Source organism: Callionymus lyra, chromosome 15, assembly GCF_982586985.1.
Source record: "Callionymus lyra chromosome 15, fCalLyr1.hap1.1, whole genome shotgun sequence".
Classification (NCBI taxonomy): domain Eukaryota; kingdom Metazoa; phylum Chordata; class Actinopteri; order Syngnathiformes; family Callionymidae; genus Callionymus; species Callionymus lyra.
In genome coordinates, this window is record NC_141832.1 from 18,584,392 (window position 1) to 18,602,088 (window position 17,697).

The 17,697-nt window shown below is 38.8% G+C and overlaps 2 protein-coding genes across 5 annotated transcripts; one reads left to right on the top strand and one right to left on the bottom strand.

Moving 5' to 3' along the window:
* Positions 1 to 3: 3 nt before the first annotated feature.
* Positions 4 to 8,102, bottom strand: retreg3 (reticulophagy regulator family member 3). 3 transcript variants are annotated; one of them, XM_087809384.1, is made up of 10 exons: positions 8,046 to 8,102; positions 7,416 to 7,661; positions 5,718 to 5,866; positions 5,576 to 5,606; positions 5,347 to 5,473; positions 5,067 to 5,151; positions 3,349 to 3,486; positions 3,181 to 3,260; positions 1,576 to 1,708; positions 4 to 1,491 (listed from the first exon to the last, which is right to left on the bottom strand). In XM_087809384.1, exons 2-10 carry the CDS (start codon positions 7,640 to 7,642, stop codon positions 935 to 937), a joined length of 1,527 nt encoding a protein of 508 aa, XP_087665510.1. In that variant the 5' UTR covers positions 7,643 to 7,661; positions 8,046 to 8,102; the 3' UTR covers positions 4 to 934. The 3 variants fall into 3 exon arrangements, with proteins under 3 accessions (XP_087665510.1, XP_087665511.1, XP_087665509.1); XM_087809385.1 differs by lacking the exon at positions 8,046 to 8,102 and having other exon boundaries at positions 5,760 to 5,866; positions 7,416 to 7,938; XM_087809383.1 differs by lacking the exon at positions 8,046 to 8,102 and having other exon boundaries at positions 7,416 to 7,938.
* Positions 8,103 to 9,349: 1,247 nt separating this feature from the next.
* On the top strand, positions 9,350 to 17,449 carry tubg1 (tubulin, gamma 1). 2 transcript variants are annotated; one of them, XM_087809601.1, is made up of 11 exons: positions 9,350 to 9,453; positions 9,902 to 10,014; positions 11,734 to 11,901; positions 11,984 to 12,052; positions 13,052 to 13,131; positions 13,204 to 13,330; positions 14,931 to 15,017; positions 15,581 to 15,730; positions 15,793 to 15,945; positions 16,005 to 16,166; positions 16,811 to 17,449. In XM_087809601.1, the coding sequence occupies exons 1-11, from the start codon at positions 9,357 to 9,359 to the stop codon at positions 17,006 to 17,008; spliced, it is 1,404 nt and encodes a 467-aa protein (XP_087665727.1). In that variant the 5' UTR covers positions 9,350 to 9,356; the 3' UTR covers positions 17,009 to 17,449. The 2 variants fall into 2 exon arrangements, with proteins under 2 accessions (XP_087665727.1, XP_087665728.1); XM_087809602.1 differs by having other exon boundaries at positions 9,436 to 9,574.
* The last annotated feature ends 248 nt before the right edge of the window (positions 17,450 to 17,697 follow it).

The window sequence follows — 17,697 nt, forward strand, 5'->3', positions numbered from 1 at the left end:
CAATTAATTACATAACAAATTTATTCAATATAGATTTTGCACATCAGAACAATATATAAAACCAGAGACAGCCGATTAAATACACTTACACTTTCATCGCTTTGTCAAACTGTATTTCCGAACACGAAAGTGTCTTCGGTATACAAATATACTTCAGTTAGACTTCAATGTATATTTCTAAAACTCTCAAAATGGATTTGCAAAACATAAATCAGCATTTTCAGACTTTTGTAACATAAACTTAGGAGCAGCAAAAATGACGACTGACCAGCAACACGCAGCTAAAAAGGTATTTTATTTCTACATTTAGCGACTTCAGAAGTGTCAGAGAATTTTAACAGAGGTGAAAAGTTCATTCTACTGCTAAAGTTCATTGAAACAGCGTTTTGACACGGCAAACTGAGCTCACTCGGCTAACGCACAAAATATAAACCTTCAAAGGGATCGTCATGCATTCTAAGTTTAACTGAAAAATGGCCTTGAATTTCACTTGTAAGAAATGAGAAACCAGCTCAAGTGTTAAGTGAGTTTCCATTATGCTGACTAAAATAAAAAGATCAACTGTTACTTAAGCTTGTAATCCAAATAGTTGTTACCATAGCAACTTGGCTCAGCTCAGTACACAGGAATGTTCATTTTGGTCCCAGGCAGATCTGCCACGTGAAGATGCTGTTTCACGAGGCTTTTCATCGACTCCCTGACTGTCCCGGCTCAAAGAAGCTGGTCGTATACATGGCTGTTTTTTTTCTTCTATTGCTCTGTTTACAAAGATATTTTCATCACGATGATCAGGGTTTAAAGGTTGACTTGAAAAGGATCTTCACAGTGTTGTTGAGTAAAACAAAAGTAGGGCTGCTGAGACCTAAAAACGCTGCATCCATTCCTCAAAATAGACGCTTTCTAAATCACTCGCACACACGCAGGCACACATCTTTTACTGAGGTTTACCTAAAAGGTTGGACAAGAAGCTTGAACCCTGGCTCCTCCCTTGTCTCGAGCCCCCCCCTCCAAGTGGATCCATCTGGTTCAGTTCGGACTGATCCAGCATTTCAAAGTCGTCAGCATCCAGGTCTGCGTCCAGCTCGGCGCTCGACTGTTTGCGGTGGCTCTGGTGGGAGGCTGCCCGGGGGGGACCGCGCCTGCGCTGGGGCGGCGGGGGCTGAGGCTGCAGCGCTCCGGCCAACGCCGCCTGGATCATGTTGCTGGCGATGACTCCCGCCAGCTCCCCGGTTAAATCGCTGGTGAACCTGGAGACGACCGGGTGGCTGCTGAGGGACAGGTCCTCGTCTAGGTCGTCTTGGTCTGAGTCCAGGTGATCCTCGACCTCCATCACCGAGTCCCGGTGACTTTGCAGCCCGGACATGCCCAGGCTGGGCAGTCCGATGCTGGTGTCGTCGTCGTCGTCCATCAGTGTGGCGTCTGGGTTGATGGAGGGGAAGTCTTGGAGGTCCCGAGCGAACGACTCCTCTGCATCACTGTGTCGATCGAGATCTGAACGAGATCAAACAAAGTCAAAGACATTTCAACACAAACTGGCATAGATTTGTTTCTTGAAGTGACTTCCCCCCGACTCACCTTCAGACCCCTCGGTGAGTGGAGTCTGGCCCCGGGACAGATTGAATGTCCCGTTGTCAGTGTAAGACACCTCAGCGTCCGAGTGTTCCGAGTCGGTGAGTGCTAGCTCTTTAGCAACCACAGCATCATCGAACTAGGAGTGGATGATAAAAAAACAGTGTGTCGAGGTCAAGGGTGGGCAATAACGTTTCATCAGGGGCCACATTATATACTGAGACTTTTGTGAGGGGATCAATCATACGATGGAAAACATTTTTAAAAGTATCAAAAAAAAAATTGAAAATGCATGAAAAAAAACACCATAAAATGCACCTTAATATGCCAATAAAATATATATAAAGCCTTTAATGAAAATACAGGTATAAAGTAGTGGTGTCAACATCTACTTGTGTAACTGTGCAGTTGACCTATGAGGCGTGTTTGTTTTCGTCATGGGATGTGGTGTCAATAAAGTTTTGAGACTTCATTGGCAGCGATGACAATCTTTCATGAACGATTGTTTTTTATACTTATACAAAATGTTCATAAAATACAAAATTAACATAGTAAGTAAGTAAGTAATTTTTATTTGTATAGCGCTTTTCCAGACCAGGGTCACAAAGCGCTTGAACAATCAAAACAATATTCAATAAAGTATATACTTTAAATATCAAGATACAACTGATAACACAACAGGAGTTCCAGAAAATCAAAGTCCTCCTTTGTAGTATTACTCTAAGAGTAACACTATGGAGCCTGGGGGGGTTACCACAGTCACTCGTGGAGTAATACTAGGGTGGTTCGTGTACCATATTTAACCTGTTCTAGTTCTGTAGGTAAAAGCAGATTTAATAAATAAGGATTATAGTAAAAGAAAAATACAGTAAATTAAGTTCTGTGATTTATATGTTTTGTTGACTATAATTTAGTATTGGAAGTGGGTCAACAACAATTAACTTTTTTTTCCATAACTACTGGAGGGGCTTTGTTGTGATGTGATTAGGAGGTCTTTCAATAGAGGTAGAACCCTAGTGGTTATATAGCGTAACTGTGTGTCACCGGTTACACAATGGTTACAAGCCTCGACTACATATGTGGAAGAAATTGTAAACGTAAAAACCCGAACAAAAAAAACTAATCTTTCTAATAATGATCTGAATAGTCACTCAAATTATAATTTTTTTGTTTGTTTTTTTGTTTTGTTTTTTTTACAATCGTTGGCTGCCATTTGACATTTCGACAACTGTACTGGTGTACATCGATACAGTCAAAGGGCTGCATGTGACCCCCCGGGCCTAGACCAGATCTGGGCAAAGTGCCACATGCAGCCCTTTGACTGTATCAATGTACAACTATGAAAGTGAAACTGAAAGTGTTATATATCATATTGTTTTGTGATAAGTATTAGAATTAAATATATATAAATTGAACAAAATTCAGTTTAACTTTGGCTTTTTGTTCTTTTTAATAATTTAGTATATATAGTTTTCATGCTCTTGTACTTTATGTCTTCTTTCTTTTGATTTGACGGTTACTGAATTACCGGCCTCTAAGTACATTTGATAGCACATCCCTGGCTTTAATTTCAATGTCATTTTTATTTATTTTTTTAAACACGAGACTGACCTTCGGGCAGAACGCAGCCAGCTCCTCCTCACTGTCACTGGCATCTCCTCCAGCAGCACTATAAATGGACTTTCTCAGGACTGCAGTACACAGCAATAAGGATAATAAAGTTTTTATTGTTATAAACACATCAGCAAGTGTTTTTTTCACTGTATTCGTTGAACTTACACTGATTTTCAATGGGCTTTGACATCATGTATCCATGATCGCTGAAGTCGAACCACTGCAGGGCCGGCTCCAGGATCACCCCCACATAGTGAAAGACCCTACGGTATTCCAGCAGAGGCAACAGCAGATTCAACAACACTGAGGGGGAGAGAAAAAAGATTATTACTACAAATGCTTTTGGCTTATTTTAACAATAGGGTTGAACACATTTGCTGCTGATGTACACAACATTTCGCGAGTGGATGACAGTCGAGTGTAAGATTCTTAATGTACAGTAATAAAGTTTATCTATCCATCTATCCAATACAAGGATGAACATTTAAGTTAAGGATTATTTAAACATTTATATTTTTAAATTATGTTCAATAAGTTATATCCATAAGTAAATCGGGCATTAATTTAATCACACATCAGAAATATATAGAAAAAAGGGTTAAGAAGTTAAGATTTCGGCAGTGTGATCAGCAATGAATTAATTTCCAAGTCCTGGGAATGAAAGCAATACAACAGCACATTACTGCTAACATTTAACTTCACCAGCAAGTCAGGCCTATTGCCTCTCTTTTGGCTCTGTCTGCCATGCTTAATTCTGGGCTTTTAATGCGTCTCTGATGTTGTTGTTGTTTATCTCCATGCTGAACTGCACCAGACAGTGTCCTCAGGAGAGTCAGTCTGCCAGGTTTAGTGTAAAGCTCAGGAGGAGTTTTTATGTCTGAACTGACTTTCAAAATCCGTTCAGATGCGATGTACTTCATGTTTATAAAATGTAATTAATCTACTGTATATCAATCATATTGTGAGATCCTATGGTATTTCTTAAAAAAAATGTTGTGTAAATTATAGGTAACATTTTCAGCTGAAAACAAAAGCACATATCATGAACAAGTATTGTAAACATGATAGTCACGGTCCCACGGAGCCACATGACTGTGAGCCACAAAACAGTTTCAGACTTATTCTTCTGCACTGCAGGAAAGAAAGATTCTGCTACTTCTTCAAGCCTACTGCTGTAAGGTTATATTAAAAAAAGAACCTCCTGCTGAAAATACACACGTCACTTACACGTTGCTATGAAGAAATTGTTGGTTGGACAACCAATTCTCATTTAAAATACATAAACGTTGCCATATATTTTCCGATTTCAAAGCAATATAATATCTTACTTGTCAAGTGATCACATTTGTAAGACTTTTTTTCTATTTAAAACATTTTAATGACAACTAGGTCCTTATTTTAGATTCATCAGTTGAATATCTTTTAAGAAAACCTGTAAACTGCAGCTTTATTTTTAATCAGAATAGCGTAATTATTTCAGCACGCGAGCAGTAGTCTATGCACATTAGGACAATGCTTCCTGAAGCATCATCTACCCATTCACTAGGATCAAATATCCCGATCAAAAGTCAACAAGAGGAGCTTGTTGACAGAAAGAGTGCGTGCAGCCTTGATTGTTTTGAACGTCAGCAGGCCTTGGCAAGACCTCCCTCTTACCCAGGTTATTAGATTAAACCGGCCTCTTTCTGACCTCCTTACTGAGCTGCATGTTTCCCTGATCTTGGTGTTAATCACCGCGTAGGGACGGACCCGGTGCTGAGGCCCCACTGATCTTGTTTCACCGGCCATGCATTTTTAACAGCAGCAGTCATGCCCCGCTTCTCTGCCAACCTAGTCAGGATGTCTGCACCTTCAATTAAACTGGTTTAACGTCTGCAACTTACCGAGAGAAAAAATGATCCACGCTCCAGGGAAGTAGGTCCCAAATACAGCCAGGCAGAAGAAGATTGTGCAGGTCAGGACACAGAACTGATGAGGGGGAAAAACACATGACATGAAAGTTAACGTAAGTACGTCACAAGGTAGATTTAAAGTGTGATGTTGTCATAAACTGTCTTCATCCATCACATTGTCAAACACACAATTAATCCTGACCTGGCAACTAAACCAACTGGGAGTCGCCGTTTATTGTCAAGTTGCCACATGCCAAAGAGGTTTACTCACCTTCCCTGGTTTGTTTCGCTTGTAGTGAATCAACAAGAAGGCGAGGACAGAACAGCTGACCCAGGCCTCAGCCAAATGGTGGCACAGTTCGGGAACACTGAGAATGTTGGGCTGCACCAAACCCCAGCTGCACAAAGAGATCAGCGTGACCCAAAGTATTTAAAGAATTATGTTTAAAGAATTATGTTGATTCATGTTTATGTTAAGTATATGTAGAGGCGAAACAAACCTTTCATTTTCAGATTCTTCCTGATTTCTGACTGTGGATGGAAAACAAAAATAATGAGTCTTTTTTTATTACGACCAAAATAACTTTCTTTATTATTGAGTTCAAAATCTTTTCCTTAGCAATGAGCCAATCTCCTACTTACAAAACAAGTGCTGAAATTGTACTGTAAAAGTCATGCGGTTACATTTGATGAGCGGCCAGATCTTGCTCTTCCATGTATCAATGCAGACCACCAAAATCAAGCCAGCAGCCAGCAGGAACAGCAGGCGGTATGAGGTCAGAACAAAGAAACTGAATAAGAAAAAAAAAATACAAAAGACTTCTCAGTTAAGTGGAACTGTTTGCAGGCTCATGGCATTGCACTTTCCTTAAAAATGACTAGAAGAAATGACTCTTGGCAAGTTTAATACAAGTTAAGCATTCATGTTTCTCGTCTTTCTTCTATAAAAATAGTTTTGTATTTGTTTTAGCCAGAGAAAAAAAAAAGTATGACAGCTTATGCCTTAAGCCTATAACAAATAAGAGGTTTTTCATTGAAACTGTATTTTCCTTTTCTAATGGTACTTTTTAAAAAGGAACAAATGTAATAATTCTGAATATGCAGTTAATTGTTTGGTGATATTAATAAATGAGTAGAATGTAATTCCTTAGTTGGTCATTCAGGTAAAAGAATTTATTAAGATTGTACCAATTTGATGGATTAACTTAAGGGCTTGTGAAGTTTTGGGATTTACTCAGAGGGCTGCCAGCCATAAAATTAAATCATCTGATAGGACTAAACCGAACACGGTAAACAAAAGGATATTCTGTTCAAATGCACCTCATTATACAATGAACTTGTAAACAATAACAGTTTTCTAACTTGAGTCTATATTGAGTAAGATATGCCTTTATTCTTCCCACATTCGGGAAATGTAGTATTACAATATTAAAGATAACAACAAAACCAGTAATACATATGAACCATAATGAAGTAATAATGAAAATAAATTAAAAAAAACAACATAAAACTAATATAAAATAAGCACAATAATAAATAAAGTCATGATAAATACATCAACAACAGTAAACATTCGCACACATTATACGTATTTGCCAAAATTATATAGAGTCTTTCAGTGTAGTCTAGTCAGTGTATCTAATTGTTATTGTTTGTTTATTTATTTAAATTTACTTTTTGCACTGCCTCAGGCTTGAAACTTGCCATGATAGTTGCGGTTTCTTTGTACACAACTGTTTTTATTGTCAAAATTTAACGAGTGGTTCTGTTAATTGTTACACTGGTTATTTTTGCATTTTTCTTGTTTATAAAACTATTTCCTAGTGGTCTTTTTTATCGTTGTGGTATCAAATATAGTCCTTAGTATCTGTATCAAGTTTAACGTTTTTATTTGTTCAGGCTTTTCCTTGATTTTCTGGAACTCGTGTTGTGTTATCGGTTTTATCTTGATCTTTAAAGTATATACTTTATTGAATATTGTTTTAGATTGTTTAAGCGCTTTGTGACCCTAGTCTGGAAAAGCTATACAAATAAAAATGACTTACTTACTTACATGTTAAAGTAAAATATAAAATAAAAACTTGAGATTGACTTGTATAATTTGATAGTTTTTGATTTGAGGGGTCACTTTGTACATGTCATTTCAAGAAGGGAGGTTTATAATGTTTAAAAAAGTACTAAAAACGGTTTGTTTGTGAGAAGAATCTCCAGATAACATTTGTAATCCACCTGTCAAGTCTTTAAGCAGACGTTGTTGTTGTTGTGTCTTATCTACAACACACACTCACCAACACTCTTTAATCTGCATGACACATTTTGAGTTGAACATCAAAAACTCACCTATAGACGAGGAAGATGAAGGTGTAGAGCAGGACACACTGGAAAGGTCTCTCCCACACCAGGACCGTCTGCAGGTAGTTCAGCACCGGCTCGTAAGGCCCAATCCTGGCCAGCAGAGCGGCTTTGACAGCCCGCACCTGGTCGTCCCTCTCGCCGCTGGAGCGTCCCCCGCTCGGCCCAACACTGCCGGACCCGGACTGACCAAAGCTCGAGTCTCTCGCCGCCATTACTCCCGTCTGTAAATGTCTATAAAATCCGGACTTTAAAGGAGCGAAATAAAGTGCTGGCAGAGAGAGAAGCGACACTGAACAACATGCTAGAGGATTGTTGAGCTAACGGTTAGCCACGTCCGCATCCACACGCTAACCTCGCGATACTTAAAAAAAAATGAACAAAACATTTATGAAACTCGGTGAGAATTGAGAATATATCGAACTGACAGTTAGTATTTTATCATGTTATTTTCATTAAGCAACCGCGTTCGTTTCCGTGACTGTCAATATGGCGTAACCTGTTTTTTTTTTTACATTAGCCTCGAAATCCACCAATCGGTGCACACGCGGACCGACACCTCTAGATGCGTTCACGGGTAATGGGAAAAATCGATTTCTCCTCAAAATGATCACTTACTTTGATCTTTGTCGCGCAAAAGTCGAGTTTCTTAAATTGTAGCACCAGGTGTGTGTGTGTGAGGTACTGGTCTGTTATATTCACTTCTTAAATGATGTAATAAAAGTTACTGAACGACCAATATTTTAACTTTAAAACAAAGTCAATCTTTTTCTTTGAATTAAAGTGTCGCAATTAAGTGACGTAACACATTCTCGTGTGATGCAATCACGTGACACGCGATGTTTACAAATATCTATTTATTTACTTTTAAATCATTCATAAGGATACTATTAAAAATGTATGTAATATTATGCCTCCTGTGTTAATTATTAACAATATATATTTTTTTAATTATGTAAATCTTATCTTTAACGTGTTTTCCTTAGTATATACAATTCCTGCTTTATCCTTACTTGGTATTTAGTATTTAGTTAACTGCCTATAACTGCCTGGCGTTTTCAATTGTTAGTTTAAATTGTTTAGTTTTAAGCTTAAGGGGCTCAATTTTAGAATCTGAATCAAAAAAATGTATTGCTAAATGTATTGTATTGAATTGTATTGTTTAAACACAACTTGAAGATTCCAGTGGTTTAAGTATTATTTCTTGTAATAAATATTAAGAAAATTATGGATTAATAAAACAGGAAAAAAATAAACTTATTTCTGGTCAACTCGTAGACCTCTAAGATATCACACGCATACATTGGTTAAATTTGATTGTGTTTTTAGTTTAGTTTTAAAATGACTATCTAGATGACCGAGCAAATGTTGATCTGAACTTGAAATGCAAGAAGCAAAACTGTGGGTGTTAAATGTCTTTCTGAAGAATAAACACATTAACAAAACATTAATAAACTATAATAATAGCGGCTGAGATTGTAAAAATGGTTTGTTATGTAAGTAAGTAAGTAAGTAAGTCATTTTTATTTGTATAGCGCTTTTCTAGACCAGGGTCACAAAGTAAGTAATTTATATTTATAAAGCGCTTTTCCAGAACAGGGTCACAAAGTGCTTAAACAATCAAAACAATACTTAATAAAATAAATACTTAAAAGATCGAGATAACACTGAGAACAACACAGGACTTCCAGAAAATCAAGGAAAAGTCTGCACAAATAAAAATGTCAATGAATTATGGAGAAATAAACATGTTTATAGATTTTTTTAAAGGGTAAAAAAGGACAGTCACCCACGCAGCACATTTTTAAACAACATGAATACAATATTAATAAACTGTAAATAAACCTGTTATATAATTGTCATAAATCGGTTTAAACACTTTTTTCTGTGTGCGAACCTCGTGGTAATATTGAGCCAGCAGGTGGCGACATGCTCAGTTCAAGTCATCTTTGCATTCATAAATGTACAAACGAAGAGGCTGCATGTGACGTCACTGCTGCATCAAGCGGGAAGCAGCGGGCTGCCAGTGAGGCGTTCAGGGATCCGTTTTGTTTCTCTTCATTTTATTTCGCTAAATAAAGGCGACTAAAGGCTGACCATGCCTCGGGAAATCATAACCCTACAGCTGGGACAATGTGGGAACCAAAGTACGTTTGAGTGACGTCTTCATACGGGATGTACACTCCTTTTTTTCTTCCTCAATGCAGAAACGTTAGCGACCACATCATGTCTTGCTACGTGATGTTTGCTAACTGTTTACTCGGCTGTGCTTTTAACGCAGTCATGGAACTATATATTTCAAGATAAAACGTTTTTAACAACGGCTTATCCACATTGCTTATTACATGTAATGATAATTTAATGACAGCGACAGATGCATTGTAAACAACGGTGGTCGACATGTTAGCTTAACTTCAATGTCTTATGCTAGTTGTTTTGTTTTTTTCTAACCATTTCAATTTCCTGCTTCACAGTTGGGTTTGAGTTCTGGAAGCAGCTGTGTGCAGAGCATGGTATCAGCCCAGAAGGGATCGTCGAAGAGTTCGCCACTGAAGGGACAGACAGGAAGGATGTTTTCTTCTATCAGGTAACTTCATATGTCATGTTTTCTTTTGTTTATTCCCGTTTTCCTTGGATGAACACTCGATCTATCTGGTTTAAGGTTACCACAGCTCATGTGTTGAACCCTAGTCCACACTAGATGGAGCTATTGCACCTAATATTAGGTGTGTGTGTGTAACAAACTAAAAACGTAATTGATTCATATGAAACCAGTATTATCAAACATGTCTTGAAAAGACAATACCAGTGGTTTATCATTTTCTATTAATTAATATTAAGAAATTTATGGATTAATAAAACCGGGAAAAAAAGGTAATTTCTGGTCTTTCAGAGCTATTCATGGTCAGGCTCCTCCTTACATCACTGATCTGATCCAGACTTACACCCCAGCTCGGGCTCTGAGGTCTGTGGATCCGAATCTACTGATGGTTCCTCGCACACGGTTCAGGACCAGAGGAAAGAAATCCTTCCAGGCTGTTGCTCCTAAGCTTTGGAACGATCTTCCTCTCTCTTTGCGCTTGATGGAGTCTACTGACTCCTTCAAGAAACATCTTAAGACGTTTCTATTTGTTCAGGCTTTTCCTTGATTTTTTGGAACTCCTGTTGTTATATCAGTTTTATCTTAACCTTTAAAGTATATACTTTATTGAATATTGTTTTGATTGTTTAAGCGCTTTGTGACCCTGGTCTGGAAAAGCGCTATACAAATAAAAATGACTTACTTACTTACTTACTTACCTCCTTAATACTAAGTCAAAAGGGGTTCAGTGCTAAAACTTTCAAAATGTCGCAACTTATATATTTTATATAATGTATGTCTATTTTCTCAATTTTTAAAAAAAGGTTGCTATCTTTGGAAAGCTTGCCAGTATTATCTTGATCTTTAAAGCATGTACTTTTTTGAGTATTGTTTTGATTGTCTAAGCGCTTTGTGACCCTGGTCTCGAAAAGCGCTATATAAATAAATATTACTTACTTACTTACTTACTTAACAAAGTAACAGAAAAATCATGATGTGATAATGATCTTAATCATTTAAATAAATTAAATGATGTCAAATTGGAGAATGTGGCTCTCAAAATAGACTTGGATTTCTTGAGACTTCTCTGCATTGATCCCTTTGAGATGACTCCAGCTAGGAAATTGCATAGAAAAAGCAAATTCATAGCCCAGATTGAACAAACACAGCAAACGTTGTTTAAATAAAAAATTGAAGTGACGGAAAATTTCATTAAACATGGCTGGTCGAATCTATCGATTTGAAAAATATTTGGCAGACTCACTGATTCATGTTTAACGTATATTATTATAGGGATACCAATGAATATTTAGCTAGCATTAGATGTTTTGGGAGTGAGTTTTGTTGGGTGAAAACTTGGAAAACGTTGAAAGATTAATGTGTTGCGCACACTTGATCAATCCGAAAATTTTAGATATTCTTGATACAGTAGGAAATGTGTTCTACGTCATCAGTGTTGTTGTTTAGTGGTGAGGAAAACAATGTGAATGAGTTGAACGTGATAAACAGTGTAACCAAGGAAGTGGCAAATACACATGACTAATAATATGGTAGGTTTACAAACATGAAGCTTGTTTAATCGAGTCTAAAAGTCTTTATTTTAAAACCTTTTCGATCAGATTAAGGAGTGTGTGGGGTAAAACGGTCTTCTTGGAGTTAGATCTTGCTGTTCCTGTATGTGTTGTTGACACTTTTTATGATGCACTAACTTGAATAACTCTACAGGCTGATGATGAACACTACATCCCTCGAGCAGTTCTCCTGGATCTGGAGCCTCGAGTGATCCACTCCATCCTCAACTCTCCATATGCAAACCTGTACAACCCAGAGAATATCTACCTGTCAGAACACGGCGGTGGTGCTGGTAACAACTGGGCGAGTGGATATTCACAGGTAAATATTTACAGTCACATCCATTAATGCCTAAAGCAAACTGATGCAGTAATGTCTATATTTCTTTCCTTTCTTTGTACAGGGAAAGAAGATTCAAGAAGACATTTTTGACATCATTGACAGAGAGGCTGATGGCAGTGACAGTTTGGAGGTATTTAAAATTTGATTACATAAATATGTTTTTTGTGTTGTTGCTCAGAATGGATTGATGAACCGTGACTGATGGACGGGTTAAAAAAATCTTAATAAAAGTAGGACTGACCTCCTGTAAGCTTTCCTATTGTGATGGTTTTAGTGCTTTGGGGTTTAGTTGTAGAAGTAAAGGTTTAACTCACCTGTGTAGTTGTTAAAATATGAAGGTTCAACCATTTTCAGAACATAGTTTTGTGATTTTCCTAGATTCCCGAATACATATCAAGTTTGTTATCTCTGGCTTTCACTAGTTGAAACCAGAATATTTGCCAACATTAGGATCAAGTAACTGTCCTGTTAACGTTTACTTTGGAAGTCAATTTCAAACAAAATGGTGTTTTGTCATCTAAGAAGACAGCTGCGCCGATACCTTCCTCTTGCATCCTTGGCACCGAAATGAAAGAGAAGTGTATGTTAAACCATAGAAGTTGCCAGGAAATCTGCTCGTTAAAAGGCCGCCAGTGTTCACCGAGCTGCCGTCTCTCCTCACAATTATTCTTAGCCTCATTTTTTGCTGATCTTTCTTTAGCTAGCCTCATAAAACAACACCCGCCTTTTACCTCAAAGGTCTGCAATTTCTGTAAGTCATTCACATCTCGACCCCACATTATTATTTGGTGTGTGCAGTCATGTGTGCGCTCTGCCCGGGGAAGGTCGGTCCGGCGTGTGTACGCATGTGTACGTTGGCAGGGAGTGGCGTGCCGAGCGTCTGGTGATAATAGCTGGGTGAACATGGAAAGCAGGTACTGCTGCTCCACTCCCCAACCCCCCTCTAAATCTGGTGGGACGGAGGTGGAGCCCGACACCCATTTATTTAAGTGTCCAGGAACAGTGGCAGCAGCTCACCCACACATTCAGCTTTCCGCATCAGTGGAGTTTTACAGTGGGCTTTAGGCCACACGTGGCACAGTCTGGAGCTGAGACTGCAAAGTAATGAGTGACTCTTTTGTCTCAACAGGGATTTGTCCTGTGCCACTCCATCGCTGGAGGGACCGGCTCCGGGCTGGGCTCCTACCTGCTGGAGAAACTTAACGACAGGTCAATAAACGCCACTTTCCACATTTTCACCTTCCTTTTTAATTTCGTTACCAGATGTGTTGTTGTCTGAAGGTACCCGAAGAAGCTGGTGCAGACGTACTCCGTCTTCCCAAACCAGGACGAGATGAGCGACGTGGTGGTTCAGCCGTACAACTCGCTGCTGACTCTGAAGAGACTCACCCAGAATGCAGACTGTGTGGTGAGAGCATCATGTCGTAGAGCAAAATTAGGAAACAGATTAGTTTTTCAATTAAGAATAAAATATTAGTGGTTTTACATTAATACCTTTTTAAGGTTTAACAGAAAACAAATGAACCAATTTATATTTTTAATATAAGATATCATTCACAGATTCTTATTTTTCTCTCCTTCATGTTTACTAATGATCATTATTGTACTTATTTACCTCATAACTTAACTCAGTGGGATTGTATTCCAGTGCGTTAAAGCACCACTATGTAAGATTAACATTTTCTTTCTTCCTCCCTCCAATGTTAGAACAGTGTCATTACAATGTCTGCAAAAATGTTCAGCACGGTTGCCTTTGTCTGCATTTGCTTTTGTTTACAAAATGAGGCCATTCCTTTTTAGATATAGGGGAAAAACTATGTTCTTTTATACCTTATGGAAATGAATTCAGGCGCCACATCAGTACTATTGTCGTAAAATAGTTCAGAGCCCAGTCAAAGTTGCGTAGTGAAGGGTAACATCAAACAACTGTTAGAAGTAAGTAAGTAATATTTATTTATATAGCGCTTTTCCAGACCAGGGTCACAAAGCGCTTAAACAATCAAAACAATACTCAAAAAAGTATATACACTTTAAAAATCAAGATAATACTGAGAACAACGTCTTAAGATGTTTCTTAAAGGAGTCAGTAGACTGAATCAAGCACAAAGAGAGAGGAAGATCGTTCCAAAGCTTAGGAGCAACAGCCTGAAAATATTTCTCTCCTCTGGTACTGAGTCGTGTGCGTGGAACCATAAGTAGATTCTGATCCACAGACCTCAGAGCCCGAGCTGGGGTGTAAGGCTGGATCAGATCAGTGATGTAAGGAGAAGTAGTGAGAATGCACATTTATTAATAAAATGAATGAATGAAGAAATGAATAATGACAGTTCAAAATGAACCAAAATATCACAGTAAATGTGACAAAATGGAAGAAAAAAAACAATATATTATAGTCAGATTATTATATTGTGCTTCACTATTGTAACAGTTAAGCAAGTTGTCCAAAAATGAATAGTCTCATGTCTAATTAATTCTGAATATATTTTGAAGATCAATTTAGTAAATTTGAAATTTGTATCTCTAAAGGTGAGAAAATGTTTCCCAGTTTAACAAAAACTACAAACCGTACCGACGAGACGATGAGACTTTGCTGTCGTCTCATTGGAACTGATTTCCTGGCCTGATTCTGCTTTACATATTCAGCAGACAAGGACGCAGTGAGGATTAACAAATCCCATTTATTGAATCTGAAGAAGGTAATTGCGTTAGCAAAGACGGCCAGAGCTCAGACGTATTAATATCTGCTTCCTACTGGGTCTCCTCCACGGCCCACGTGCTGATTCGATTAGCCGCCGGGCTAATAGCATCTTCCCAACAATCCCTGCAGTGTTTCTTGTCATCGTCCACAAGTGTTCACTGTTCCTGGAGCCACTTTTTCACTCTTTCATCGCCTCGCACACAACCTCCACTGTGTCCAAGTCTGCTCCTTAGTCTGACCATAAAATGACGATTTTTTTACCATAAGTTATGATGTAAAATGACACTTGTAATTCTGCCTTTGATCCAAGGTTGTTCTGGACAACACGGCTCTAAATCGCATCGCGACGGACAGACTGCACATTCAGAACCCGTCGTTCTCTCAGATCAATCAGCTGGTGAGTGAGACTCCACCGGATTAACTGTTTTTCATCATGTTTTTCTCAAGTTGCACAAGAAAAAAATACTATTTGCAATTTCTGTTTTGATAGACTTGTATCTCAAGTGTAATACATTTTTACTTTTAATGTGTATTTATCTTATATTAAGGTTTTGTTTTTCATAAGCATCTTCTTATCTGACTTTTCTAACAGCCAAGTGTACTCTTAAGAAGCAATTACTTATTCAAGAAATCTTTTTTTAAAAAGCTAAAATATATATATATATATTTTTATTATTATTTTTGTTCACAAAACAATTCCACTTTCAGACGTTCCACCCTGCCTGCACTCTCTCGTTAATTTGTTCTAATCAGATTTTTAGTTGAACACTTTATCGTAATCTTAAGGGTTTCAAGTCTTTCCCAGCTATCTAGGGTGAGAGGCAAGGCCCCCCCTGGACAGATAACCAGTGCCAGAGGGGGAAAAAACTCCCTTTTACTCCATTTTAAGTTTAGTTTATTTTAAAAAAAAAATCCTCCTCTATCTTTAGTTCTTCGCGACTGACTTAAGACCGTCCTCAGGTTTCCACCATCATGTCGGCCAGCACCACCACGCTGCGCTACCCCGGCTACATGAACAACGACCTGATCGGCCTCATCGCCTCCCTCATCCCCACTCCTCGCCTGCACTTCCTGATGACCGGCTACACCCCCTTGACCACGGACCAGTCGGTCAGTGACACCTCCCCAACCCTCGGGTCGCACTTTTTTTTAACATTTACTCACCGCTTCAGGTGGCGAGCGTCAGGAAGACCACGGTGCTGGACGTGATGAGGCGACTGCTGCAGCCCAAGAACGTCATGGTGTCCACGGGGAGGGAGCGCCAGCCGAGCCACTGCTACATCGCCATCCTGAACATCATCCAGGGAGAAGTGGACCCCACGCAGGTGCCCGAGAGAAGATCTTTCAAGCGTTCGGAAACGAAACATAACCGATGTCTCCGCAGGTTCACAAAAGCCTCCAGAGGATCCGGGAGCGTAAACTGGCCAGTTTCATCCCCTGGGGTCCCGCCAGTATCCAGGTGGCCCTGTCCAGGAAGTCCCCGTACCTGCCGTCCGCTCACAGAGTGAGTGGCCTGATGATGGCCAACCACACAAGCATCTCCTCGGTGAGTGACTTCGTCAAGTTGTCGTACAACGATCGGTAGCTTTGTTTTGTGCCGGCGGAAAACGCTGCCGTCTCTCTGAGCGCATTCAAAAAATGATATTACAAAAGCAAGGAAAGAGAAATGGGAACAAGAATATTGCGGTGAAAGTCATGATACATTTGAAATTGAGCTGCTTGGCAGAGGGCTGCACTCTGTATTGCTTTTTTTAAAGCCACAAAACAACCGTTTCTGAGACTTTCTGAAAAGTTTAATCACTTCATGTAATATTTTGTGTCAATCATTTTCTTTCGTGAGCCCCAGACATTGTATGGTAAAAGAAAAAATACAAATTAATCGTACTAAACAATCATAGGATGCATAATGGTGTAAAAAATAACCCATTGCATCGTAGCTACATAAGTCGTGTATCCAAAATGAAATGCCTTCACTAAACAAAGACTGGACAGCGCAAGTCTGCTACTGCAGCCGCAACATAAAAAGGTCTCCATCATAACCATGTAAAAATGGTTTTGATCAAGGGTGATAAGCTCTGCCTATTAAGGCTAGTAACGATAAATAGAAATGGATAAGTTAAAGATGGATGAGTATTTCGTCTTTTCGTGGTTTTATTGTGAAAGTCTCTCTCTTCCTGTGCGGACCCACAGCTGTTTGAGCGAACGTGCCGTCAGTACGACAAGCTGCGGAAACGCGAGGCTTTCCTGGAGCAGTTTCGCAAGGAGGACATTTTCAAGGACAACTTCGACGAGCTGGACAACTCCAGAGAAGTGGTCCAGCAGCTGGTGGACGAGTACAGCGCGGCCACGCGGCCCGACTACATCTCGTGGGGAACGCAGGAGCAGTGAACGGTTTTTCCGAGTTATTGTGTTTCACTGTTTGCCTGATTCCCTGCTTTATAACAAAGATGCTGTAAACTGCACTAGACTTTTCATCTTCTCTGACTCTTCCATCAATATTTAACAAACGTTTCTCCGTTTCCTCTATTTTTGTACCAGAGGCTTTTTGGTTGACGTTAGCTTCACGTCTTCAGTCACTTCATGACGCCGTGTATTGACCGTTTCTGCTGCTGGTCAACTTGATTTAATCGTCATCGCTGCACATGACAAACTTGGAGCGTGTCACGTGTTACAAATGTCCAACACAGGAACATCATGGACTTGTACAAAGAACACTTTGTCGCTCTAGATGTAAATATCTGATAAATAAATAGTCCCTGAATGCGTCGTGATGCTTTGCTTGTTGGACCTATTTGAGAAGATGAGAATAAAGAATCGTGTTTTCTAATATTGGAGGTTATATTACTACGCTGCACTTTTTTCTTAAAATTACTCAAGAGACTTGTTTTATTCAAAACATTTTGTACTTTTTATAATGTAAGATATTATAATATTAAATTATTTATTGAATGTATATAAATTCCCAACAGGTAGATAAAGAAATTCACCATTACGGGGTAATAGGATTTTTAAGTAGAGAGGTTTAAGAAAAAAACTTTTTTTAACTACATTAAAATTATATCAATCGTCAAAATATT